The sequence below is a fragment of the Homarus americanus genome, unplaced genomic scaffold, assembly GCF_018991925.1.
Source record: "Homarus americanus isolate GMGI-L3 unplaced genomic scaffold, GMGI_Hamer_2.0 scaffold20465, whole genome shotgun sequence".
NCBI classification, from domain to species: Eukaryota; Metazoa; Arthropoda; class Malacostraca; order Decapoda; family Nephropidae; genus Homarus; species Homarus americanus.
The window spans coordinates 10,707,666-10,732,198 of record NW_024756914.1 but is presented as its reverse complement, the minus strand read 5'-3'; the positions used below and the strand labels follow the sequence as shown (position 1 = coordinate 10,732,198).

General features: G+C 44.5%; 1 protein-coding gene across 13 annotated transcripts in view; it reads left to right on the top strand.

Annotated features, from left to right (window-relative positions):
• The window catches only part of LOC121857175 (1-phosphatidylinositol 4,5-bisphosphate phosphodiesterase eta-2-like), a 163,423-nt gene that overhangs the window by 73,209 nt on the left and 65,681 nt on the right, over positions 1 to 24,533 (top strand). For 10 of the 13 annotated variants that reach the window (XM_042353105.1, XM_042353099.1, XM_042353102.1 and 7 more), the window contains one exon: positions 23,265 to 23,441. In XM_042353105.1, the coding sequence (XP_042209039.1) occupies positions 23,265 to 23,441 (177 nt within the window). Of the gene's footprint in view, positions 1 to 11,850; positions 11,988 to 21,372; positions 21,450 to 22,720; positions 22,877 to 23,264; positions 23,442 to 24,533 lie in introns of those variants that run through there. The other 3 variants (XM_042353106.1, XM_042353109.1, XM_042353108.1) reach the window with 3 other exon arrangements.

The window sequence follows — 24,533 nt, the reverse complement described above, 5'->3', positions numbered from 1 at the left end:
GTGCACCTCAGTATCGCCACCCCAGTATCGCCAACCCAGTATCGCCACCCCAGTATAACCTTTCCGGTATAACCATTCCATAACCATTCCCAGTATCGCCACCCCAGTATAACCACCCAGTATCACCACCCCCAGTATCACATTCCCAGTATCGCCAACCCCAGTATCGCCACCCCAGTATCGCCACCCCAGTATAACCTTTCCCAGTTTAACCATTCCCAGTATCGCTACCCCCAGTATCGCCACCCCCAGTATCGCCACCCCAGTATCGCCACCCCCAGTATCGCCACCCCAGTATAACCATTCCCAGTATAACCATTCCCAGTATCGCCACCCCAGATTCGCCACCCCAGTATCGTCACACCCCAGTATAACCATTCCCAGTATAACCATTCCCAGTATTTGCCACCCCCAGTATCGCTCCCCAGTATCGCCACCCCTAGTATCGCCACCCCAGTATCGCCACCCCAGTATCGCACCCCAGTATAACCATTCCCAGTATAACCATTCCAGTATCGCCACCCCAGTATCGCCACCCCAGTATCGCCATTCAGTATAACCATTCCCGTATAACCATTCCCAGTATCGCCACCCCAGTATCGCCACCCCCAGTATCATACCAGTGCCACCCCCAGTATCGCCACCCCAGCATAACCATTCCCAGTATAACCATTCCCGTATCACCACCCCAGTATCACCACCCCAGTATCGCACCCCCGCATCGCCATCCAGCATCGCCACCCAGTATAACCATTCCCAGTATCACCACCCCAGTATCACCACCCCAGTATCGCCACCAGTATCGCACCCCAGCATCGCCACCCCAGTATCGCCACCCCAGCATCGCCACCCAGCATCACCACCCCCAGTATAACCATTCCCAGTATCGCCACCCCAGTATCACCACCCCAGTATCACCACCCCCAGTATCGTCACCCCAGTATCGCCACCCCATTATCGCCACCCCATTATCGCCACCCCATTATCGCACCCCATTATCGCCACCCCAGTATCGCCACCCCAGCATCGCCACCCATTATCGCCACCCCCATTATCACCACCCCCATCGCCACCCCAGTATCACCACCCAGTATCACCAACCCCGTGATCACCACCCCCAGCATCGCCACCCCCAGTATCGCCACCCCATTATCGCCACCCCATTATCACCACCCCATTATCACCCCAGTATCACCCCAGCATCGCCACCCCCAGTATCGCACCCCAGTATCGCCACCCCAGTATCGCCACCCTGTATCACCACCCCCAGTATCGCCACCCCATTATCGCCACCCCCGGTACCGCCACCCCCGGTATCGCCACCCCCAGTATCACCAATCACAGCCACCACAACAACCCAACTCAGCCTCAGTCAGACTTAAGCTGAGACAACAACCTAATCTAACTTTCACTGTACACCAATTAGGAGACAATTTAGATCATCCCCAGCTTAATTTGAAGATTAGACACCCCAGCTTAGTTTACCTCTAAGACACCCCAGCTTATTTCATCAGGTGACATAAGCTGGGGTGCCTAATCTTCAGGTAAAAGAAGCTTGAGTGCCTAATCTTGAACGACCTGTTCCTACCAGTACAGGTGGTGGCCCCTAGCAACACAGCTTGGGTGTGTTACCTTATCGACGCGTCCCTAGCAACGGAGGTGTGTGAATCTTGCCTCACCTCTCCCCTCACGTCACACCCTCCTCACCTCACACCCACCTCACCTCACGTCTCAGTACTGTATTAGTAGTGGTGATTCCTGGAATTATCATCACTACCTCTACTCCATAAAAATATATATATATATTCAGTATATTTATCGTGGTCATATGTATAATGTATGTGTGTGTTATTCGGACAGGGACCTGACTGGATTAACCGGAGATGTTCATTTTATTCCCGAACAAAAGTTAAAAACTGTTCATTAAGTCGAGCGTCCGTGTGTTTACGTGTGCGGTAAGGGACAACACGTCAATAATTTGGACGTGTGTTTGTACCGGCACATGACGTCACCAAACAATGCTGGTGTGGCTATTGGTCCGTCCACTATACCGGCACATGACGTCACCAAACAATGCTGGTGTGGCTATTGGTCCGTCCACTATACCGGCACATGACGTCACCAAACAATGCTGGTGTGGCTATTGGTCCGTCCACTATACTGGCACATGACGTCACCAAACAATGCTGGTGTGGCTATTGGTCCGTCCACTATACCGGCACATGACGTCACCAAACAATGCTGGTGTGGCTATTGGTCCGTCCACTATACTGGCACATGACGTCACAAACAATGCTGGTGTGGCTATTGGTCCGTCACTATACCGGCACATGACGTCACCAAACAATGCTGGTGTGGCTATTGGTCCGTCCACTATACCGGCACATGACGTCACCAAACAATGCTGGTGTGGCTATTGGTCCGTCCACTATACCGGCACATGACGTCACCAAACAATGCTGGTGTGGCTATTGGTCCGTCCACTATACTGGCACATGACGTCACCAAACAATGCTGGTGTGGCTATTGGTCCGTCCACTACTCACATGACGTCACCAAACAATGCTTCTCTCTCTCTTATCTTCTCTCCTCTTCATTTAATCTCTCTGATTTTATTATCCCTTCCGTCTCCTCCTCTTCCTCCCTTCCATCTCCTCCTCTTTCTCCCTTCCGTCTCCTCCTCTTCCTCCCTTTGTTCCTCCCTCCAGCCCCACCCTCATGACGGCATCACCCGTTTGTCTGGTCTATGACGTCATCGCTGGTGTAGTTCCGCTGCAGTGACGTCATCAAGTATGTACCGCCAGTACCTCTGACGTCATCATTAGGGTTCCTGCCGCACTTACGACGTCATCACCTGTTACGTCATCATCGGTGGATTTTGCTCGTTTAGTAATTAATTTGACTGTCTTCTGTACACTGTATTGGTGGCCTTGTTTAGTCGCCACGCACACACACACACACACCCACACACAGAGGACAGATAAGATTGTCTTCGGAGTTTTCGGCAACTCGACCACTGATGCCATACAAGTGTCCCTCAGTTACTCATCATCTCCGTATTCATTTACCTCGCCTCCCCTCCTCACCTCACCTCCTCCCTTTGGAAGGAAAGGGGTTAAATTAATCATCGTCCTCAAAGGGTCCAGTCAGTCTTGGTTGGGTCAGTCTTGGTTGGGTCAGTCTTGGTTGGGTCAGTCGTGGTTGGGTCAGTCAGTCGTTGAGTCAGTCGTTGTTGGGTCAGTCGTTGTTGAGTCAGTCTTGGTGTGTGGTTGAGTCAGTCGTGGTTGGGGTCAGTCGTGGTTGGGTCAGTCAGTCGTGGTTGGGTCAGTCCAGTCGTGGTTGGGTCAGTCCAGTCGTGGTTGGGTCAGTCAGTCGTGGTTGGGCCAGTCAGTCTGTGGTTGGGTCAGTCGTGGTTTAGTCAGTCGTGGTTGGGTCAGTCGTGGTTGGGTCAGTCGTGGTTGGGTCAGTCGTGGTTGGGTCAGTCGTGGTTGAGTCAGTCGTGGTTGAGTCAGTCGTGGTTGGAGTCCGTCGTGGTTGGGTCAGTCGTGGTTGGGTCAGTCGTGGTTGGGTCAGTCGTGGTTGGGTCAGTCGTGGTTGGGTCAGTCGTGGTTGGTCAGTCGTGGTTGGGTTAGTCGGTTGTCAGTCGGTTGGGTCAGTCGTGGTTGGGTCAGTCGTGGTTGGGTCAGTCGTGGTTGGGTCAGTCGTGGTTGGGTCAGTCGTGGTTGGGTCAGTCGTGGTTGGGTCAGTCGTGGTTGAGTCAGTCGTGGTTGGGTCAGTCGTGGTTGAGTCAGTCGTGGTTGAGTCAGTCAGTCGTGGTTGGGTCAGTCGTGGTTGAGTCAGTCGTGGTTGGGTCAGTCGTGGTTGGGTCAGTCGTGGTTTTGGGTCAGTCGTGGTTGGAGTCAGTCAGTCGTGGTTGGGTCAGTCAGTCGTGGTTGGGTCAGTCAGTCGTGGTTGGGTCAGTCAGTCGTGGTTGGGTCAGTCAGTCGTGGTTGGTTAAGTCAGTCGTGGTTGGGTCAGTCAGTCGTGGTTGGGTCAGTCAGTCGGTTGAGTCAGTCGTGGTTGGGCGTCGGCGTGGTTGGGTCAGTCGGTCGTGGTTGGGTAGGTCAGTCGTGGTTGGGTGAGTCGGTCGTGGTTGGGTCAGTCGTGGTTGGGTCAGTCAGTCGTGGTTGGGTCAGTCAGTCGTGGTTGGGTGGGTCAGTCGTGGTTGAGTCGGTCGTGGTTGGATCAGTCGTGGTTGAGTCAGTCGTGGTTGGGTCAGTCGTGGTTGGGTCAGTCGTGGTTGAGTCAGTCGTGGTTGAGTCAGTCGTGGTTGGAGTCAGTCGTGGTTGGGTCAGTCGTGTTGAGTCGTCGTGGTTGGGCGTCGTGGTTGGGTCAGTCGTGGTTGAGTCAGTCGTGGTTGGGTCAGTCGTGTTGTCGTCGGGTTAGGTCAGTCGGTTGGGTCAGAGTCAGTCGTGGTTGGGTCGTCGTGGTTGGGTCAGTCTGTTGGTCGTCGTGGTTGGGCGTCGTGGTTGGCGTCGGTTGAGTAGTCGTGGTTGGGTGTCGTTGTGGTTGGGTCAGTCAGTCGTGGTTGGGTGGGTCAGTCGTGGTTGGGTGGGTCAGTCGTGGTTGGGTCAGTCGTGGTTGGGTCAGTCGGTCGTGGTTGAGTCAGTCGTGGTTGGGTCAGTCGTGGTTGGGTCAGTCGTGGTTGGGTCAGTCGTGGTTGGGTCAGTCGTGGTTGGGTCAGTCGTGGTTGAGTCAGTCGTGGTTGGGTCAGTCGTGGTTGGGTCAGAGTCAGTCGTGGTTGGGTCAGTCGTGGTTGGGTCAGTCAGTCGTGGTTGGGTCAGTCAGTCGTGGTTGGGTCAGTCAGTCGTGGTTGGGTCAGTCAGTCGTGGTTGGGTCAGTCAGTCGTGGTTGGGTCGGTCAGTCGTGGTTGGGTCAGTCGTGGTTGGGTCAGTCGTGGTTGGGTCAGTCGTGGTTGGTTTACACTCAGTCAGTGGGTCAGTAGTATCCACGTTGGTAAGGTTAGACAAGCATAGGTGTTGTTGCCAGCCAGGAAAGCGACACTGTCCAGGCCTTGTTCCTCGTTAGTGGGCGTGTGGCTGGCTGTGTGTGTGTGTGTTGTGGGCGTGTGGCTGGCTGTGTGAGGGGGACACATCACTACCACCATCACCACACACACACACTAGCATCACTACCACCATCACCACACACACTATCACCACTACCACCACCATCACCACACACCATTTCACCACACTATCACTACCACCATCACCACACACACTTCACCTACCCATCACCACACACACACTACACTGGATCATTTAAACTTTTATACAAAATATTAATATGAATTAGATAGGAAGTTTAATGTTACTTAATCATAGACGTAGAAATAGTTTTTTTTGTAAATATCTGAAGTTTCTTTTAATAATACACAAGTATATATGAGATGCATTTGAAAAGAGGAATCAAGAGTAAAAAAAAGAGGGATTAAGAGGAATTGAGAGTAAAGAGGATTATCTAGGGCAGAGTGACTCACGCCCTTGTCTTCTTTTCTTTCTTAATCTTCCTCTTTCTTAATCTTCCTCTTTCTTAATCTTAATCTCTCTTTCTTAATCTTCCTCTTTCTTCATCTTCCTCTTTCTTCCTCTTCCTCTTTCTTCCTCTTTCTTCATCTTCCTCTTTCTTCATCTTCCTCTTTCTTCATCTTCCTCTTTCTCAATCTTCCTCTTTCTTCCTCTTTCTTGATCTTAATCTCTCTTTCTTCATCTTCCTCTTTCTTCATCTTCCTCTTTCTTCATCTTCTTTCTTCATCTTCCTCTTTCTTCATCTTCCTCTTTCTTCATCTTCCTCTTTCTTCATCTTCCTCTTTCTTAATCTTCCTCTTTCTTCATCTTCTTCTTTCTTCATCTTCCTCTTCCTCATCTTCCTCTTTCTTCCTCGTTCTTCATCTTCCTCTTTCTTCATCTTCCTCTTTCTTCATCGTCCTCTTTCTTCATCTTCCTCTTTCTTCATCTTCCTCTTTCTTCCTCTTTCCTCTTTCTTCATCTTCCTCTTTCTTCATCTTCCTCTTTTCTTCATCTTCCTCTTTTTCTTCCTCTTTCTTCATCTTCTTCTTTCTTCATCTTCCTCTTCCTCATCTTCCTCTTAATCTTCCTCGTTCTTCATCTTCCTCGTTCTTCATCTTCCTCTTTCTTCATCTTCCTCTTTCTTAATCTTCCTCTTTCTTAATCTTCCTCGTTCTTCATCTTCCTCTTTCTTCATCTTCCTCGTTCTTCATCTTCCTCTTTCTTCATCTTCCTCTTTCTTCATCTTCCTCTTTCTTAATCTTCCTCTTTCTTTGCCTTTGCTTTATATTCATCTGTTCATGTGTTCTTTATTTACACTCTTTCATCGGTAAATGTTTACTTTAGGTGACCAGTTCTCTAGGGATTGACCAATATGTTTTTCCAGTGTATTTTTGTGTGTTTTAAACGAATCTGACCTTCATATTGGGCGAAAATTGATACCTCCTCCACCCAACGATAATGGGGGGAAAATCTGGAAAAATCGGGATTTGGATAGGGGGGAGAACACGAAAATGAGTCACCTAACCTAACCTAACCTTTGGGCCTCGCTATGTCCGAAAATAAAATAATACCCTTTTATCTCCCCTCCCTCCCTGATTTTCTCCTCCTGCACCATATAGAACTTCCTCCTAATCCCATGATCGTCTTCCCAACCCTGTCATAACACGCACACACACACACACACACACACACACACACACAGTACGTCGACACACGGAACACTATACAGTACTTCTACCGTAATACTTTTTTCTCCTACTGGCTTAAAAGTTACGACGGTACATCAAAAGTGCCGTAGTTTTCAGTTTATAGTTTGGTCGTTAAGGTTGAGACAGCCATTGACAACTTTAGTAATTGATAAAGAATTCCGGGAGTCAGGGGTGTGGCTCAGAGTGGGAACAATGTCTAGGAGTCATGGTGGGTGTGGCTCAGAGTGGGAACAATGTCTAGGAGTCATGGTGGGTGTGGCTCAGAGTGGGAACAATATGTCTAGGAGTCATGGTGTGTGGCTCAGGGTGGGAACAATACGTCTAGGAGTCATGGTGTGGCTGAGGGTGGGAACTATACGTCTAGGAGTCATGGTGGTGTGGCTCAAGGTGGGAACAATATGTGTAGGAGTCATGAGGGTGCGGGTCGGGGTGGGGACAATATGTCTAGGCGCCATGAGGGTGTGGCTCAGGGTGGGAACAATACGTCTAGGAGTAATGGTGTGTGGCTCAGGGTGGGAACAATGTCGAGGAGTCATGGTGGGTGTGGCTCAGAGTGGGAACAATATGTCTAGGAGTCAGGGGGTGTGGCTCAGGGTGGGAACAATATGTCTAGGAGTCAGGAGTGTGGCTCAGGGTGGGAACAATATGTCTAGGAGTCATGGTGGGTGTGGCTCAGGGTGGGAACAATATGTCTAGGAGTCAGGTGGGTGTGGCTCAGGGGTGGGAACATTATGTCTAGGAGTCAGGGGTGGGTGTGGCTCAGGGTGGGAACAATATGTCTAGGAGTCATGGTGGGTGTGGCTCAGGGTGGGAACAATATGTCTAGGAGTCAGGGGTGTGGCAACAATATGTCTAGGAGTCAGGTGGGTGTGGCTCAGTGTGGGAACAATGTCTAGGAGTCGGGGTGGCTCAGAGTGAACAATATGTCTACTGTAGGAGTCATGGTGGGTGTGGCTCAGGGTGGGAACAATATGTCTAGGAGTCAGGGGGTGTGGCTCAGGGTGGGAACAATGTCTAGGAGTCGGGGTGTAGCTCAGAGTGGGAACAATATGTCTAGGAGTCATGGTGGGTGTGGCTCAGAGTGGGAACAATGTCTAGGAGTCGGGGTGTAGCTCAGTGTGGGAACAATATGTCTAGAGTCATGGTGGCTCAGGGTGGGAACAATACGTCTAGGAGTCAGGGTGGGAACAATACGTCTAGGAGTCATGGTGTGGCTCAGGGTGGGAACAATACGTCTAGGAGTCATGGTGTGGCTTAGGTTGGGAACAATACGTCTAGGAGTAATGGTGTGTGGCTCAGGGTGGGAACAATACGTCTAGGAGTCATGGTGGTGTGGCTCAAGGTGGGAACAATATGTGTAGGAGTCATGAGGGTGCGGATCGGGGTGGGAACAATATGTCTAGGCGTCATGAGGGTGTGGCTCAGGGTGGGAACAATACGTCTGGAGTCATGGTGTGTGGCTCAGGGTGGGAACAATACGTCTAGGAGTCATGGTGTGGCCAGGGTGGGAACAATACGTCTAGGAGTCATGGTGTGTGGCTCAGGGTGGGAACAATATATGTCTAGGAGTCATGGTGTGTGGCTCAGGGTGGGGAACAATATGTCTAGGAGTCAGGTGGGAACAATCGTCTAGGAGTCAGGGGTGTGGCTCAGTGGGAACAATGTCTAGGAGTCAGGGTGTGGCTCAGTGTGGGGAACAATATGTCTAGGAGTCATGGTGTGTGGCTCAGGGTGGGAACAATACGTCTAGGAGTCAGGGTGAGAACAATACGTCTAGGAGTCAGGGTTGGGAACAATACGTCTAGGAGTCATGGTGTGTGGCTCAGGGTGGGAACAATACGTCTAGGAGTCATGGTGTGGCTCAGGGTGGGGAACAATACGTCTAGGAGTCATGGTGTGGCTCAGGTTGGGAACAATATGTGTAGGAGTCATGAGGGTGCGGGTCAGGGTGGGACAATATGTCTAGGCGCCATGAGGGGTGTGGCTCAGGGTGGGAACAATACGTCTAGGAGTAATGGTGTGTGGCTCAGGGTGGGAACAATACGTCTAGGAGTCATGGTGTGGCTCAGGGTGGGAACAATACGTCTAGGAGTCATGGTGGTGTGGCTCAAGGTGGGAACAATATGTGTAGGAGTCATGAGGGTGCGGGTCAGGGGTGGGAACAATATGTCTAGGCGCCATGAGGTGTGGCTCAGGGTTGGGAACAATACGTCTAGGAGTAATGGTGTGTGGCTCAGGGTGGGAACAATACGTCTAGGAGTCATGGTGTGTGGCTCAGGGTGGAACAATACGTCTAGGAGTCATGGTGTGGCTGAGGGTGGGAACTATACGTCTAGGAGTCATGGTGGTGTGGCTCAAGGTGGGAACAATATGTGTAGGAGTCATGAGGGTGCGGGTCGGGGGTGGGAACAATATGTCTAGGCGTCATGGTGTGGCTCAGGGTGGGAACAATACGTCTAGGAGTCATGGTGTGTGGCTCAGGGGTGGGAACAATACGTCTAGGAGTCATGGTGTGGCTCAGGGTGGGAACAATACGTCTAGGAGTCATGGTGTGTGGCTCAGGGTGGGAACAATACGTCTAGGAGTCATGGTGTGTGGCTCAGGGTGGGAACAATACGTCTAGGAGTCATGGTGTGGCTCAGGGTGGGAACAATACGTCTAGGAGTCATGGTGTGTGGCTCAGGGTGGGAACAATACGTCTAGGAGTCATGGTGTGTGGCTCAGGGTTAGGTTAGGTTGGATTGAGTTGGGCTAATGGTCACTTTAATAGCCACGCGTCTCAGCCTCAACAACCGGGGTTTAGGCGCCTGTAAGGCTCTACCAAACACTCCTTATAGTGAAGCAGAGTGGGAACAGCGCTCGACTCCTCTTATAGGGTCCATTGGTTCACGCCCGGGGCACCCTTAGTCCACCTTAATGTGACTGGGTACCTAAACCTCGCCTAGCCTAGCCTAACCTAACCAAGGCAGAGCCAAGATTGGTTAGTCATACAACACCTGTAACTCGTTTAATACCACCATAAAGTAAGAGTGTAAACCCGGACCATTAATCTCTTCAGTTGTAACTCGGACTTCACCCGTGATGGTCAAGACTTCAAAGGTCTCCCGTCATCTGAAACACTGAGGGTGTTTCAGGTGCTTCTCTTAAGTTCTCCTAAACTTTAGGTCACTGAAGGGACAACACCGCTAGATCATAAAGTTCACCTGGAGTGTCTCCCACTTGCACCGTGTGTGGATAAGGAAGGAAAGTTTTGGTCCATTTTCAGCAGGTGGGCAACATGTTACATCCTTCAACACGTCACTCAACACCTTTATTCAAGCTACGCCAGACGAACATTTGCCTACTTTCAGCCTAGTGGTAATATTTTAGTATACGAGCATTCGGGTAGTAACTATGCCCAGTCGAGTTCGTGTAAACCGTGGCACAGTAAACTTGTGGATGGTTGGGCGTGGTGGCCCCACCCCGTCCTCAATTAGGTTGGTGCAGAATTGCGGGGCTTGAGGCCGGCAGAGGCAAGTCTGGTCAATTGACAGTGTTGTTGTCTTCCGGCCACAAGGGACTCGTGTTAGGTTTCTGTAATAGTGGATCGAAGGCTTCACATTATTTACAGTATTGGTTCTATGTGATACTTCCAGTTATTGACTATTTTATCCAGTTTGTTTATTTACGTGTGGTGTAAATTAAACCTGGACTTTGTTAGTTCATTATTTTAAAAGTTTGTCAATTTAATATCAAGGGGAAACAAGTTAAGAGCCTTTGTCACCTGTGTACCTTTTGATAGCTTTCCTAAAACACTTCGGCCCAATATAAATATTCCTCTTCACACCTTTATCACCTAATAAACGTATCTCCCAAACGCTCAACCCTCGCAGGTATACATAGATGGCTGTGAGGCGTACACAAGCCACTCACACGGCACACAAACCCTTTAAATGTAAACACAGCACCATGTAACAGGTGAACACAGCACCATGTAACAGGTGAACACAGCACCATGTAACAGGTGAACGCAGCACCATGTAACAGGTGAACGCAGCACCATGTAACAGGTGAACGCAGCACCATGTAACAGGTGAACGCAGCACCATGTAACAGGTGAACGCAGCACCATGTAACAGGTGAACGCAGCACCATGTAACAGGTGAACGCAGCACCATGTAACAGGTGAACGCAGCACCATGTAACAGGTGAACGCAGTAACTACCATGTAACAGGTGAACGCAGCACCATGTAACAGGTGAAACGCAGCACCATGTAACAGGTGAACGCAGCACCGCACCATGTAACAGGTGAACGCAGCACCATGTAACAGGTGAACAGCACCATGTAACAGGTGAACGCAGCACCATGTAACAGGTGAACGCAGCACCATAACAGGTAACGCAGGTAACAGAACGCAGCACCATGTAACAGGTGAACGCAGGGTGAACGCAGCACCATGTAACAGGTGTGTAACAGGTGAACGCAGCACCATGGGTGAACGCAGCACCATGTAACAGGTGAACGCAGCACCATGTAACAGGTGAACGCAGCACCATGTAACAGGTGTGCAGCAGCAAACAGCAGACAGGTGAACGCAGCACCATGTGAACGCAGCACCATGAACGGTGAACGCAGCACCATGTACGGTGAACGCAGCACCACAGGTGAACGCAGCACCATTGAACGCAGCACTTGTGAACGCAGCACCATGTAACAGGTGAACGCAGCACCATGTAACAGGTGAACGCAGCACCATGTAACAGGTGAACCATGTAACAGCGCACCATGTAACAGGTGAACGCAGCACCATTAACAGGTGAACGCAGCACCATGTAACAGGTGAACGCAGCACCATGTAACAGGTGAACGCAGCACCATGTAACAGGTGAACGCAGCACCATGTAACAGGTGAACGCAGCACCATGTAACAGGTGAACACAGCACCATGTAACAGGTGAACACACCCTTCTTAGCAGAAGTACACACAACACTCGTAGCGGACATAGGCGCACACCCGTAATACTCGTAAGTAGTCTCGTAGTACACACACACACACACACACACACACACACACGAGAGAAACCGCCCACACACGAGTCGGCGTCTCGCGTGAGAGGCGGTAGTGGCGGCAGTGCATGGCGACGCTGTGGTTGCCCGTCCGGATCATCTTCAGTGTAAGAGCGACAGTTCTAGAGGATGGAGGGTTTGGTTGGCTCTCTCACTTCGGAATCTTTTGGCTGTGTTGGTAAGCCCTGACATAGTGCCACGTCCTCGGTGATGTATGGGCCGAGGGAGGGGTCATAGTATCCCTCGCTTGGTGGTATTCAGTGATGTGTTGACTGCTTATAAAGTTCAGGTGCCTAAGTTCACAAGTATACAAGTGTTGAGACAGTGTTACCTTGTGCCGTGTATACTTGCATGGTCGGTTAGATAATCATGAGCTGGTACGGATGCTTCCTTGTGGATTGTTCGGTCAGGAATGCAGGTGCAGTGAATCAACTTCCTTTGCAAGTGCACAGATTTTGAACTGGGACAAGAGTAATATGGATTGTTTATAAGTTGAGCCGTTAGACAATGTTATGAATGTTTTGTGATTTATACGAACCTGGAGGATGAGTGGGAGGCTCTCAGACGGAGGGTGTAGCCAAGGACTCGGCCACCTCCACGCCCATAAAACCTGTCCCATCCCGCCCCCCTCCCACCCACCACCCAGCGGACGGGCATGCCAGGCGCTAGTGCCGCACCCACATTCGGTTTTACTATGCTCTTTTACCAGCAGGTTAGATGAATGCTGGAATTTCAAGGAAAACCTTTAGGAACTCGACTTAGGGGAAGAAGTTAGTAGTTTCAGGAAGGATAAAATCAGTGCCAGACCCACACAATAGGTACAGTACTTTGTTCGGTCACAACCAGTCTGCTACGGCTGTTGCACCCACAAGCACGAAAGTCTGCAAACTGTGGAGTAAACTTGTTAATTTTCCTTTTAAAGACTGTTGATCTTACTCTAAAATTTTGTACATTTGTTAATTGGTTGAAAAAATCTATAACAAAACTACTATTAATTTGACTTAGCTTACACCTTCATTTTTTCATTCCAGTAAGTCTTAAATCATTGTCATGCCTTGTTTAAAAAGTTCACTAATCATCCTGTTATTTTCTGGGCCGATGATATACCACTGATGTTGTGTTGCTGAAGATTAGATCAGCCGACATCACACTGTACATATGTGGCTGAACTTGGTCTTGTGTTACGTTAGTTGACAGTTTCTTTCCTCTGAATATCATTAACTAATTTTGTGTTATCTGGAAGACTTTGTTGTCGTGTGATTATACATTCTTAGTGCCACAGTAACGGATAAAAGCTTGATGCATATAATCAGGCTCACCCGTCAAGGATAATATAGAACCTGTAGTCACGTCACATTGATGTCCGATACATTAACTCCCTGACAGCTAGCAAGATTGACGGGGGGCAGCGAGTGCTTTTATTGACAACTGTAAGTAACCACAATAAGAAATGTTCTAATTTTCGAATCACGTGAAAAAACAGGCATCCCAGCTTATTTCACCTGAGGATCAGACACCCTAATCTTATCCCCAGATAGCGCAAGGATATAATGGTCACGTAACATTTAACTGGGGTGTCTAAACTTCACGTGAACAGTGACTATTTATTTTAATTTAACACCATAGTTATTTTAGTGTCAGCAGTACGTACGTACGTACGTGTGTGTGTGTGTGTGTGTGTGTGTGTGTGTGTGTGTGTGTGTTTTGTACTAGAGGCGGTAGTTTGTGAAGCTGTCTGTATGTTTGTGTGACGAGCAGCAGTTGAGAACACGTGGTGGCCAGGGGGCTACACACACACAAGGGGGCTACACACACATGGGGGCTACACACACATATGGGGGCTACACACACATATGGGGGCTACACACCCAGGGGTCTACACATGGGGCTACACACCTAGGGGCTACACACATATGGGGTCAACACATACAAGGGGGCTACACACACACACATGGGGTCACACGCCGAGAAGGGCCACACACTAAGAAGAACAATTTTGAGCTACGAGGAAGGAGACTCATGCAGTGGGTGGTGTAGGGGGAGGGGGTGGAGATTTGTCTTAAAGGGGAGTTGTGACTTGTGGCTACCGGCCCTCCTCCCTCCCTCCCTCACACACCATCCCGCCAACCACAAATTTATGCGTCTCTAAATAAATTGTCGGAATTTGTATACTGGTGAATTACTTTTGATTTATTTATGTTTTGTTGTAAGAAATTTATTACCATTTTTTTTTTAGTTTTCGTTTGACTATTTTTAGCGTCTTCTGTGACTTGAAGTTAAGGAATTTTTATAATAATTCTGCTTTATATATTATTTTATCTATATATGCTGGGTTTTGCCGTACTGAACATAGTATTTATTGATTCATGTTTCAGTTTAGTTTATCGTAATCTTGTTACTAGTGAATCGTTACATTTAGTGCTGCGTCATGTTGGTTTCTCAGAGCTTGACTCACCGCGTCAGGGCGCCGTCTGTCATATTTCCGTTGATGTACTAATAATGATAGTAATAATAGTAATGACAATAATAATAATCATAATAATGATAGTAATAGCAGTAATAATAGTAATAAAAATCGTAATAGGAATAGCGATAATAATAATAATAATAACGATATTTACAATAATAATTATAATAAAATAATAGCCAATAATAATAGTAATAAAATAATAATGCAACAATAATTAACAATTATTTATTTTGAAAGGAAAAAAAAACATTTGTTGGTGTATTTCTTGTTTACCTTCATATCACTACAAAACACACTCCAACTTGCGCACAACACTATTTTTGATGCGACTATCATTCATCACTGTTTAAAGCGATGGTACCTAACCTAACCTAACATATATACAGGTCAAAGGTGATATTACGGGAGTACTGAAGCATTATTCTCAACAGTGACAAGAAGCAGTGGGTACGGCCGGAATCTGTGACCACCTGGGTCTACCATGTCCCACCTACACCCTAAATATGGGTGTTCCATTATCTTTCTTGGTTACTTAGAAAAGCTTATTCTTAGTGTGGGCTTTTCCCAGAACAGGATTAAAAGTCGACTGTTAACCAAATGTGTTTTGACAACTTTCACGAGTCATAGTAAGTTCCTGTAAATTCTCTCAAGGTATTCCCGTACATTTTAGTTTGTGTTTTTTGTCATTTATCTAGATGTCAACGAAAAGGTTTTAGGAATGTTGTAGCTGTTGTCTTGCGTGTTAAGTTTTGTAATGACCGAGTTCAGTGTGTCGATAAATATGGTGGGAATATCTGTCCAGGATGAGGAATATCAGAGGCTCGCATGGTAAATATTTCTCCCAAATGATGAAAAAGAACGTAGGTAACGATAAGGAACCCTGCAACGTTTGGTAAGGTCTGGCTACGCTAACACGCCCCCCCATTGTGTATCCCGCGGTCCAGGATTAACACAAGAGGAGGGATGCGCACGTTACCGCTGTATGTGTAACCTTTTCTGAAGAAGTTTCTATAATTACCTGAACTTTGAAACGATCAGCCATGTTGAAACGGAAAAAAAAACTCTGGTTTTGGTATATGTTAATGTATGGATATCATTATTTCCTATATTAGGGTTAACAACAAATATTAACTTAAGTTTTCTCTGAGGAGTGTCCGCCAGAGGGGGACTGTGGCTCTCGTGTTGTGGGGAGGAGTTAACTATGAGAGGCTTGAAGAGTGCTGCTCAGGTGGACGTGTGGGTGTGTGTGTGGTTTGTTTGTTTTTTTATTTATCGTCTTTATTAGTTGTGTGTTGAGTCCACTGAGGGCATTTAACACGGTGATCTTCTACCCGATGGGATGTTTTCCAAGCATCGGTAACCCTGAGCTGTACAGTACATCATGCAGTGTTGTCCCTGACTGTAAAGAAAGCCTCGTTGGTCAAGCCTAAAACGACGATGCTGTATGCCTCAAATAGTGTGGGCTGTCAGGGAGTTAGGATGGCATAGAAAATGTCAGCCAGAGGGCAGTGTCAGCCAGAGGGCAGTGTCAGCCAGGGGGTAGGGGAAGGGAGTGGGTCTCACGCCACCAAGAACAAGTCTGTGCTGACTTATTTTCCTGCTCCTCCTCCTCCTTCCCTACATTCCCTAGATTTTCCCCTTTGTCTATTATTCTGTCTTTCCACCCACCCACCCACCCCTTTCCTCTGCAATTCATCTTGCAGGTTAACGAGGGTGCTCCGCCTGGAGTACTGTCACCTCGTCTGGTACAAGGTAGGTAGATACCAGGTAGCCTCACGCAGGCCCATAGGAAATCACTAATTGGCAACTCTACTCTCGAGATCGCTAAGCCACGCCCCTTATGCCACTTCATGTGTTTGTAATATTGTGGTATTATTATCTGTATAGATCCTTTCTCTAATCAAAATATACTAGCATAAAATGTTATTAATATATTAAATAATATGTAATATACAGTTTATATTGCCATGTAAATTATACAATAAGAAAATGTTTGACGAAATTTACAATAAAACGGGAACTCTGGTCGAATTGTAAAATATCCAATACATTCCCTCCCATTTTAATTTTATTCTGTCATTCTGGCTATTCCCAGCAGTATGGTAACTTGCTTGACTTCATCAACTGGTTCTGACTGAAGCATCAACTGTTAGTGCAGAAAATAAGTAAACACGTTTTATTTTACTCCAATTGATATACAAAAATAAGTGTGATGGTTTAAGAGTCACCGTACACAACCATATCATATCCTTAAAAATGTAAATAATACTCGATGTGTGAAGAATGCATTTATATATTTCACACAGGTATCGCAATAACTTTACGAGTTACTATTGATCTGGATACATTTTCATGTTATAACATTTAACAGACATAATAACTGTTTACGTTTTTCGTCTTTTTAGTACAAACACACATACATACATACATACATACATACATACATACTATTTCTGTCATCAGAATCACATGATCGACTTTTAACTAATAACACCACCTAGATCTTGATTTTTAATTAGCACGCACAGTGATACGTATATGCTTCAACATAAGTATGGTAAAATAACCACCTTCGTGAGCTATTGTTTTCCCAAGTATGTGAAAAAGTAATAAAAGGTGTCTTGTGATAGATAATCTTTGCAGTAATAATGGGATGGTGCAGTGACGCTACCTGGTATCTACCTACCTTGTGCTAGGGACTGTCAGTTGATTGAAAACGTCCAAAGAGCCACCAGACTGGTGCCGGCACCTCGGTTATCCAAGAGATTAGAGCGCCGGCAATTGCCTAGCTTATACCACAGACGGGCAAGGGGGGACCTAATTGAAGTATATAAACATCTCAAAGGGCACTACTCAGTCAAGTGTCCTTACTTGGAGCTGGCTGACGTTCGTCCGTCCACAAGGGGTCACAGCTCAAGGTTGAAGAAGCCACAAGTCCAGAAAAGTGTGAGCGCAAACTTTTTCGGAGTGAGAATTGTGAACTCTTGGAACAACCTGCCAGAGTGTGTTGTGACGGCACCGAGTGTGAGCTGTTTCAAGACCAGGCTTGACCAACACTGGAGCAAGTTCAGAGACATTCAGGAGACCAAGTAGCTATAGGGTCGATCAGTGGCGAGAGGATAAAAGTAAAAGTACTGACACTGGATAGAGCGCCCAAACGGCTAGTATGCTGATAAGTGGCGGAAATAATAATAATAATATCATGTTTTTATTAATTTTTTAGCAAGGATGTTAGGTCTTTTAAATGTATTACAGGGTAATACTGAAGATAAGTTATACAGATAGCAAAACCTAATAAGTGCTGGGATTGGCTAGAACAGCAAGACAAACTTTATAAATATTAGATTAAGGAAATTGAGGTACTTTACTCATATAATTATGGCTGAAGGAAAAATGGTAAAAATATTAATAGTCTAAATTGAGGGTAGGAGATACAGGGGAAGAAGTAGACTAGGATGGTGTGTACCGTAGTCGCCAATCATCAGACCTTAGTGGATTTATTTTTATTATTATTTTGATCCGACTCGTTTAATTAGTTGAGTAATCGTGTTCGTTATCCTAATTATCTCCGAGTTCTCGTTAGGTTTAATATAGTATTGTACAGTTTCCTGTGTCACTTTGCGCTTTAACCGTTTCCGTTGATAACTCTGTGATGTTTGTACTTATATTTTTAAAGTTTACAGAAGTCATATCAATATTGTTTATGTAGTTCAATTGATTTTTATTTGATAGCATTGTGATATTTTTTCTAGTCAAACATAGTAACAACATATGGATATTGATCACTCGCTTTGCCCGACTGACTCGTAGTTGCAGTGTACATGTAGAGATTCATCATTGTTGTAAGGTTAATCCTTCATAACAACGTATTGTATGCCAGGCGGTACACCCTGTTGTTTGTCACTTGTGGGTGTAGCGTAAGAAGAAATATAACTCGCCACCACCAGCCGCCCGGCATGTTTGCTATCAATAGTGTTTCATCAGTTGAGCGGCTTAGCTATTTTAATTTTAATTGTAATTCTGAGAATTTGGTTTATTAATTGATGTTAGGACATGGAGAGGTTTAGAGGTTTACATGAAGAAACGTATACAGTAATACAACAGACTCGGTTTTGTTTTAATCACATAGGTTTCCCCACTTTACCACGAATCTGAGTACTGTCGCCATATCTGAGGGTTGGCGACCACAGTCCTCCACTCTAAACGTTCTCAGTCTGTTTTTGCCAATCCTCTTATAGTTTTGTATCTCTCTGGGGACCGAGTTAATAATTTCATCCCAGTCTCTACCTTCCCCTGGTCCTCCTACCCTAAACTTTGCCCATTAATATTTATTATCCCATCATCACTAATTATGTGAACAAAGTAGCCTATCTCCATTTTCTTTTTCTGTACATGTCAAGTATTTCTTAAAAAAAAATTAATCTTAGTACTTCATTTGTTTTCTTGTCAGTAAGGCTTATTCTTAGCATTAGCCTAACACCACATTTCAAAGGCCCCCAACCTCTTTCTGGTGTCTGCTGTAAGTGTCCACGCTTCTGAGCCATACATCAGTCTTTGCCATATATACTGTAACCTTTCAGCAGCAGCCCTTTTCTTAAAATGAAGTTAATGTCCCTTTTCAATTGGTCTTTTAGATTATTAAATGCTGTTTTTACTTGCCCTATTCTTAATTCATCCTTACATCACAGCTATATGTTACGACGAATAACCCCTTAATGTCATGGCTTAGGGAAGTTGTCATTCATAGCTTTATTGATAGTGTTTAACCCTTATCATCTGTTGCTGTAAGGTAGTGCGTTAAATATTGGGCCTTTCCGTTGATCCACCCAACCATACCACGAACTTTAAATTAGTTCGTTATAAAAACAAATAATATTATGCCATGCGTATGAAAATGTAGTAGTACAGTATATTGTAAAGCCAAGCTCTAGGAAGTCTGGAAACTTACCTCGCCTTTATTTTCCGCTTATCGGTTTATCCGGTTTTGGCTTCGGAACTATAAATTGCTTTTGAGATATTGGGTTGCCCCCTGAACTTATATTATTTGTTTAGTGATAACTGAATCAGGTTTAGAATCTGTTTATGGAGAGTGTTTGTCGCCCTCTTCTCGGCTTCGGCGCAATAACATGCAGCCCCACACTGATTATGGTTGGTGCTGGTGTGTTGGGATATATTCCAAGAATTACAATTTTATTTTACACTTCATCTCTCTCTCTCGCTCTTAGGTGAACAATTTTTTTATTAATATTTGAGAGAAACTGCATGGGTTTCATTTGTGTGTGTTGGCGTGCGGCTGTGAGGGAATATGTTGGACCTGCGTGATAAGATTAGTGGGTAGGGTGTTGGTCATGCTCCACGCACACATCCATCATCTTACCTCTCGTGTTCTCTCACAAAACTCTGCCAAATCTGACTTGACCTAACCAAACCTAACTCATAATTTAGAGAGCTATTGTTACAGTCAATATAAACTGCACATGGCATAAGAGGGTACAGTACACGGTGGTAATAGGATTTGAAAAACTAATTTTCGTGGAATTTAATAAATTTTGTTTAAGCCTTTGCTAGCAACAGCAGATTCCTTCCGCCCATTCTTTAATCAACCTAATACTTGCTTGCATGACCTTATTGATACAGTACATGCTTTTCACGATTATTATTATTATTATTATTATTGACTTGTATTTAACTTGGGGCTTTACGCAGGCCACCTTGTGTAGCTATAATCCCACCAGTTGTGATAAAACTTTAACCAAACGTGCAACAAAGCTCTTACATCAGTTTACATCTCGAGTAATTACAGGTCTTTAAACAATAGAAACTTCATCATCAAGTGGTTTATGGGGGGTTAACGGGTGCACTTGTGTTAATAATAATAATAATAATAATAATAATAATAATAATAAACGGTTTATTAATAGAGTTGCAGTCGGTGGCTGAAAATATACAAACTTACATTTGATTTAGACATAATGATATGCGTTGAATACATTTACAGGGCTGTACAGTACATAAATCAGTATGTATACTATGCTGGCGGGCAACTGAAAAGGTATAAGGATAGTCCTAAGACAAACCTGAAAAAAGTGCCATAATTTGCCCGCTCACCTGGGAGACCATTACTCCACACCGTAACGCTTGGAGGAGCACCACACAAGAAGGTGTCAATACTTTTGAATTAGCCCGACTGCATACCGAGGCAGACAAGCGCCAACGTCGGAAAGACGCTACCGCAGCCGTCCCTCCCGCACTAGATGTAGCCCTCCACACGTGCATCATCTGTGGACGACTCTTCCGGTCCCGTATCGGCCTCTCGAGTCACCTCAGAGCTCACTAACAAGGGTGACATCCCTAATAACTTGTATCATTGTCTCGGCTGGATGATCGTTATACTCGATTCTGAGTGACAGCAAAGTAGTAGTAGTCTGCTACATCCGTCCTTTCATTGGCGGGAATCTCCTATGGGGAATATTCTGGTGAGTTTTTCTACGGTTTCATTTTGTCCCAGTTTCCATTATTTTATACATTATCCCTTATATTCGTGGGTCGTCTTCTCCGGGTGGTTCGCGAAGCATGTCTGGTCTAGAATAGTTATAGATACACAATTGCCGACATATCAGGTTTGACTTAACCCCTGAACTGATCATTCAATATGTACAGAAATCCCTTGGGGTGAATGGATCATTTTATAGTTAATATGGAATCTAGTCAGACATAATCATAATGAGCTCGGTTCAACAGTCGTTTTGAAGATTTTCTTTACAATTTTATTTAATTAGTAGTTATCATTCATTAGCACCTTCCTCTATGTAAGTGCAGGAAATACTCTTCCTTGGCGTGACACACCTAGGCGCCCGGCCGGAGCAAGAATGGCTGGGCGCGGCTGTATTCTGCAATCTATTCATCAGATGAGATGTTTGTTGCTGAAAAAAATATATTTGGAAATAGAATTAGTTGGGTTTAGTTAGTTATTTTAGTTTTTTATTAAATCAAATTGTCTTAGAAATGGTAAGCAAGGTACCTATCTGAAAAAAAAAATGGTTTGACTTACAAGTTGGACAAGACCTTCGGACGCGCGCCGTCTCAGCTGATGTTTGTTTGGATGTCTGGGGACGGGACGTGTTGAGCCTGTGGTATATACTGTACCTAGTAGGAATTATCTCAAAATTTGTGGGTATATGTATTGGGATGTATTAAATGCACATTGATTAGGCTATTTCATGAGGGTTGAATACATGTTAAACGTACTTGTAGTTTTAGGAAAATCACAGACCTTTAATATTGTATGGGTAAATCACCGATTATTTTTTTTATGGTTTTTACAGCTGTTGTGCTGTTGACTTTTGCCGGGGTTGGTCTCCCACAGTACAGTATTATGATATGTAATTTATTACAAAATATGGTGGTAAGTCTTAAGAATAATCCACTCCAAAAGAAATGCAGTATATAATTTTGGTCTGAATCAATAATCTGGTCCCTTCAAGATGAATCCAAGAAAAAAAAAGGCACGGAAAAAACCTAACCTAACCTAACCTACATACGTGCAATGCCATCATATATATAATGTGTTGTCAATGTGTACAAGTCATGAGACTTTTGTCCTGTAACTTTATTTCTGTTCACCTATAAGATACAGTATTCGGTAAAGGTGTAGATCTCTCACTTTTGAAAACTCGTCTCTTTTATGATTTTTTCAACCTATAAAGTGGCAAGCTCTCTAGAACATACAGACCACAACTGTTTTAGAAGTAAAAAATAAATATTTACCTTAAGCCTTGATAAAGTACAGTAGTCTATTGATTCTGTAGAAATGTCTCTTTCGTGAGTGAGATACAGTACAGGATTTATCAAATGCAGGAAAATATGCCAGAAAAGAAGACAAGAAAAAATTAAGTGCATTAAGAGAGACAAGTGTTTTGGTTAGGTCTGTGGTTGGGAACATTGAAAACTAACCTAACCTAAACCTTACCTAACCCAACCCAAACTAACATAACCTAACCCCATTTGTTAGTGGTCTTTAAATGAAATTATACTTTTTCTTGTGACTGCTGCCATTCACTGACTCATTATGGACTGTATAATTATAGACATTATGTACTGTATAATTATAGACATTATGTACTGTATAATTATAGAATTCGTTTTAATAGACAGCTCTAAAAACTGATCCTAATATCATATGAAGAAGTGGTTTATACTGTGCTGTTATTAAAGAACTTGTATAAATCTTTGCACAGTTAATATTTTGGCTTTAAGTGCATATACTGTATGTTCAAAACTACTCTACGTCTATACAAGTTTCACATTGTAGAAGAAATTTTGTTTTATGTGTCCAATTCTTTCAGAAAACAGGTTGTTTATTTTTCTAGAAATTTAGATTTATGAAAATTTACAAAATACTGTACTGTACTGAAAGTTGAGGATGTTGACAATACCTGCTGGCCAGATACATAATCATCTTGCAGTTAGTTGGCTGATACCTACAGTATGTGTAGTACACACGCTCTGGTGAATAAAGCTGGATCTCAACAGCAGTGAACTACTGATCTTTCCAAACTTCATGAGTTCCTGCTAAAATCTGACCTAGTTCAATAATGGTTTGTTTTCATTCACCCCATTATAGTCTACTATCATATGTTTTAAGTCATACAGTACTGTAAGCTGTAAGTCATGCACAACAAGGTGTTTTTGTTGCAATTTATTTTATTCTCTTACTAAGGGCAGATATTGTAGTGATTGATTTCTGTCTGCCTGTTTGCAAGTAAAAGTTTGTCCTGCAGTAGTCAATAGATTTTCTAGGAACTTGGTTATAAATGTTCATCCAGCATCTGCCTGTCCTACTTGTATGGATGTCACTGACTTTGATAACAGATCCATTACTGTATGCCCTAAAACACATTATACAGTATCCTGTTTTAACCACATTAAGAATTATTGTTATAAAAAATTATTTACTATATTGTAGTGTTTTTCTTCTTCCAACAGAAGTGCTTGTTCGAAACCGCAGCATGGAAGAAGTTGTACAGAAAATCCATGAAGGTAGTACTCTATGGAAGGTTCGGGGTGTAAACAAATGGTTCCATCGGCATTTTAAAGTTGATATGGACAACATGTGCCTTGTAGGAGAATCTAAGAAATGGTGGTCTCCGGGTGGAGGTGCAGGTATGTTGCTCTTTGCACAATATGACCAGTTCATTTTTTTATGCCAAATTTAACTTAAACCACATAAATTAATTCAGTATTATTGTCCGTGTTTTTTTTATAACTTCTGCATAAATGAGGTGACTCTAGTACAATCAAGAAGTAATTAGATTGATAACTGAAGTGTCCAGAACCCGACAAGAGTAACTGGGACTAAATGCCAGAAATTATTATTGTTATCCAAACACAAATGTAACTCCTTAAGTAAATTGAAATTGTTAGTCAGCAGGCAGGTTGAGAGTTTTTACTGCTGCATTTACTTGCATGTGCATTGCAATCAGGGTTTTGTTGTCAATTAAAAAGAATAAGGTAATGAACCTTATCATTCCCATTGGATCTCCTCCTGACTACTTCTACAGAGCTTGGATGCTTTAAGCAATAAACCCTACTGAGTGGAGGAAGTGTAAGTGCTTCATCAGAAATATGAACTGTGTAGGTATGATCACTAATAACAAAAAACAAGGTGAAGCTTGAGACATTAAGAAGTCAACAGGAAAGTGAGGAGATTCTCAAGAGAAAAACAGGTGATTGGAGAAACCCCATACAGTGGTGAATGTAATTTCAGTTTGACAGGGAACAATCAGCTCCCTGTAATAGTGTTCCTGTGTGTGGTGTGGAACTTACTTGGTATGAATGCTGCCAAGCCCTAAACACAGTAATGCGCTTTTCATGTTTTAAGTTTATTTTCATAATCTTGTACAGTACAGTATATATTTAGATTCTATAGAGAACAGGGTTTTGGTTGGTTACTTGTACATGAGGGATTACTGTAACATATTAGCCTTTCTTTGGTTCTTGGGGAAAAGGAAACCTGTTGTACTGTACACTATTTGTTGTCAGAGTAGTACTGTAATCATTCCCCCAGTTAGTCCAAAATTATAAGGATAACTTACCTTGGAGTCATTCAAAGGATATAATAGTTAACTATGAACTGTTTTGTTCAATAGGTGCAGTGAGGTTATGACCTTCAGTCGAGTTTGGGTTACTCCTCCCCCAGTAGTGTTCACGTTCATTGTGGGATCAGTCCAGGCCCCACTCTCCTGTAACACACCC